The sequence below is a fragment of the Dipodomys ordii genome, unplaced genomic scaffold (assembly GCF_000151885.1).
Source record: "Dipodomys ordii isolate 6190 unplaced genomic scaffold, Dord_2.0 Scaffold5771, whole genome shotgun sequence".
Classification (NCBI taxonomy): domain Eukaryota; kingdom Metazoa; phylum Chordata; class Mammalia; order Rodentia; family Heteromyidae; genus Dipodomys; species Dipodomys ordii.
This window is the reverse complement of record NW_012272985.1, coordinates 1-2,384: the sequence shown is the minus strand read 5'-3', so window position 1 is coordinate 2,384 and position 2,384 is coordinate 1. Positions and strand designations below refer to the sequence as shown.

Here is a 2,384-nt window from a genome sequence, read left to right as displayed (position 1 = left end):
CACTAGGCCAGGTGTTTCAGGTGGGAGTCCCAGTGGGCCAGGTGTTTCAGGTGGGAGTCCCAGTGGGCCAGGTATTTCAGGTGGGAGTCCCATTGGGCCAGGTGTTTCAGGTGGGAGTCCCACTAGGCCAGATGTTTCGGGTGGGAGTCCCACTGGGCCAGGTGTTTCAGGTGGGAGTCCCATTAGGCCAGGTGTTTCAGGTGGGAGTCCCAGCAGGCCAGGTGTTTCAGGTGGGAGTCCCAGCAGGCCAGGTGTTTCAGGTGGGAGTCCCAGCAGGCCAGGTGTTTCAGGTGGGAGTCCCAGTGGGCCAGGTGTTCCAGGTGGGAGTCCCAGCGGGCCAGGTGTTTCAGGTGGGAGTCCCATTAGGCCAGGTGTTTCAGGTGGGAGTCCCATTAGGCCAGGTGTTTCAGGTGGGAGTCCCAATGGAGCAGGTGTTTCAGGTGGGAGTCCCAGCGGGCCAGGTGTTTCAGGTGGGAGCTCCAATGGAGCAGGTGTTTCAGGTGGGAGCTCCAATGGAGCAGGTGTTCCAGGTGGGAGTCCCATTAGGCCAGGTGTTTCAGGTGGGAGCTCCAATGGAGCAGGTGTTTCAGGTGGGAGTCCCAGCGGGCCAGGTGTTTCAGGTGGGAGTCCCAGCGGGCCAGGTGTTTCAGGTGGGAGTGTTAGCGGGCCAGGTGTTCCAAGTGGGAGCCCCAGGTCAGTTGTTTCAGTCAGGAGCCCCAGCAGGTCAGTTGTTTCCGGTGGTTGACACAGAAAGGCAGAAGTTTCAGATAGCACCTAATTATGCCAGGTGTTTCAGGAACCAGCAATGACAGGCACAGTGCAGCCCATGTCTGTAGTGAGGCCAGTTGCAGGTGATCTCGGTTGTGGACTCAGATAAGTACTCCCGAGAAGACTCAGAGTGACAGGGTAGAGGCAGCTGGGTCACTGTTACACAGCCATTGTTGGTGGGCTGTTTGTCCCGAGGCTTATGGCGTTGTCTGCAGGGCTTGGGGACGGAGTCCCCTGGCTCATTAGGAGCCTTGCTGGTAGGCTGCATGGGGACTGCGGTGCCACTGGGCGACTGGACCATTGGCATTGTCTGTGTGGTGATGCTGTTCCGCTGGGTGGCCACCTGCGAAGGCCTTGGGGAGGTGCTGGAGAGCCGAGTACGTTGCTGGGACCGGTTGGAGTTGCTGAGTCTCCGAGAGCTGCCTCGAGCCTTGCTGGGCAGTTGGGAGCCACTGGCAGAGCCAGATGCCCTCGATGTGGGGCTAGGGGTGGCCGGAGAGTGAGGCTGAGAGTTTCCAGAGGTGGTATGTAAGGGACTCCCAGAGGACTTGGCTGGACTCGAGGATCTAGGTTGGTTCTCGGGTAGCGTGTCCGAGGAGGTGTCTGAGGGCTGGGCATCATCATCTTCATCATCGTCTGTGCACACATGATCTACAACCATGGGACTAGAGAACTGCCTCATTTGTCCTTCCGTCGAGGGCTCAGACCTGACTTGGCTGCAAGGGGAGGAGGCAGGGGTGAAGAAGCAGGCGAGGCACCCCCACCACTAGCCCCCAGTGCTCTGCTGCTGGGCTGCTAGAGAGTAAGGCTAGGCTTCCGATGGCCAGTGTGGAGGTCACCTTGAGGGGCGCAGGGACCATCCTCAGCAGGTGATCTCCACCGGTATGCACACACACATACATGGCCACAAGTAGATTCACACAGCTGTGACATACACCCACTTACCCATATACATGCTCACCCCAGCACACACCCAGGCATGCACACGTACACACACACACACACACACACACACACACACACACACTGAGCATGTAGTCCCCATCCCGTTACATACACTGGCTGGCTTCCTGAGTGGTAGAGATTTCCTCCACTGCTGCTGCTGACGCCGCCGCCGCTGCCGCTGCCGCTGCCGCTGCCGCTGCCACTGCCGCTGCCTCCGCCTCCGCCTCCACCGCCGGTGCCGGTGCCGCTGCCGCTGCCGCTGCCTCCACCGGTGCCGGTGCCGGTGCCACCGGAGCCACAGGTGCTGGTGTGACGAGGGCTCGGCCGCGAGCCAGAGCTTGTAGTACTGGTCCCCGACAGCGTAGGAAAGAGAGGTGGACATTAAGAGAGAGACAGCGAAGCTCAGAAAGGGGGCCAGTCAAGTGGCTAGAGAGGGAGTGGGGACCAAGTCACGAGAGGGAAATAGATGTGAGCAGGGGCAGGGAGCAGGCTAGGAGGGCCAGGACAGATGGACAATGAAGGCATGACCCAAAAGACAGCCAGGTGCTTAGGGGACTCGTGCTTGTAATCCTAGCTACTCAGGAGGCTGATATCTCAGGACTGAGGTTCAAAGCCAGCCCGGTCAGTCCATGAGACTTTTTTTGGGGGGGGGGTCTGGTTGTGGGGCCTGA

General features: G+C 59.8%; 1 protein-coding gene across 1 annotated transcript; it reads right to left on the bottom strand.

The window, feature by feature from the left end:
• Positions 1–581: 581 nt before the first annotated feature.
• Positions 582–2,059, bottom strand: LOC106002252 (GPI-anchored CFEM domain protein A-like; the record flags this gene model as incomplete). The annotated part of the gene is made up of 2 exons (XM_013037158.1): positions 582–1,484; positions 1,826–2,059. Coding segments are annotated over 2 exons (940 nt in total), but the record flags the coding sequence as incomplete, so codon positions are not given.
• Positions 2,060–2,384: the final 325 nt, after the last annotated feature.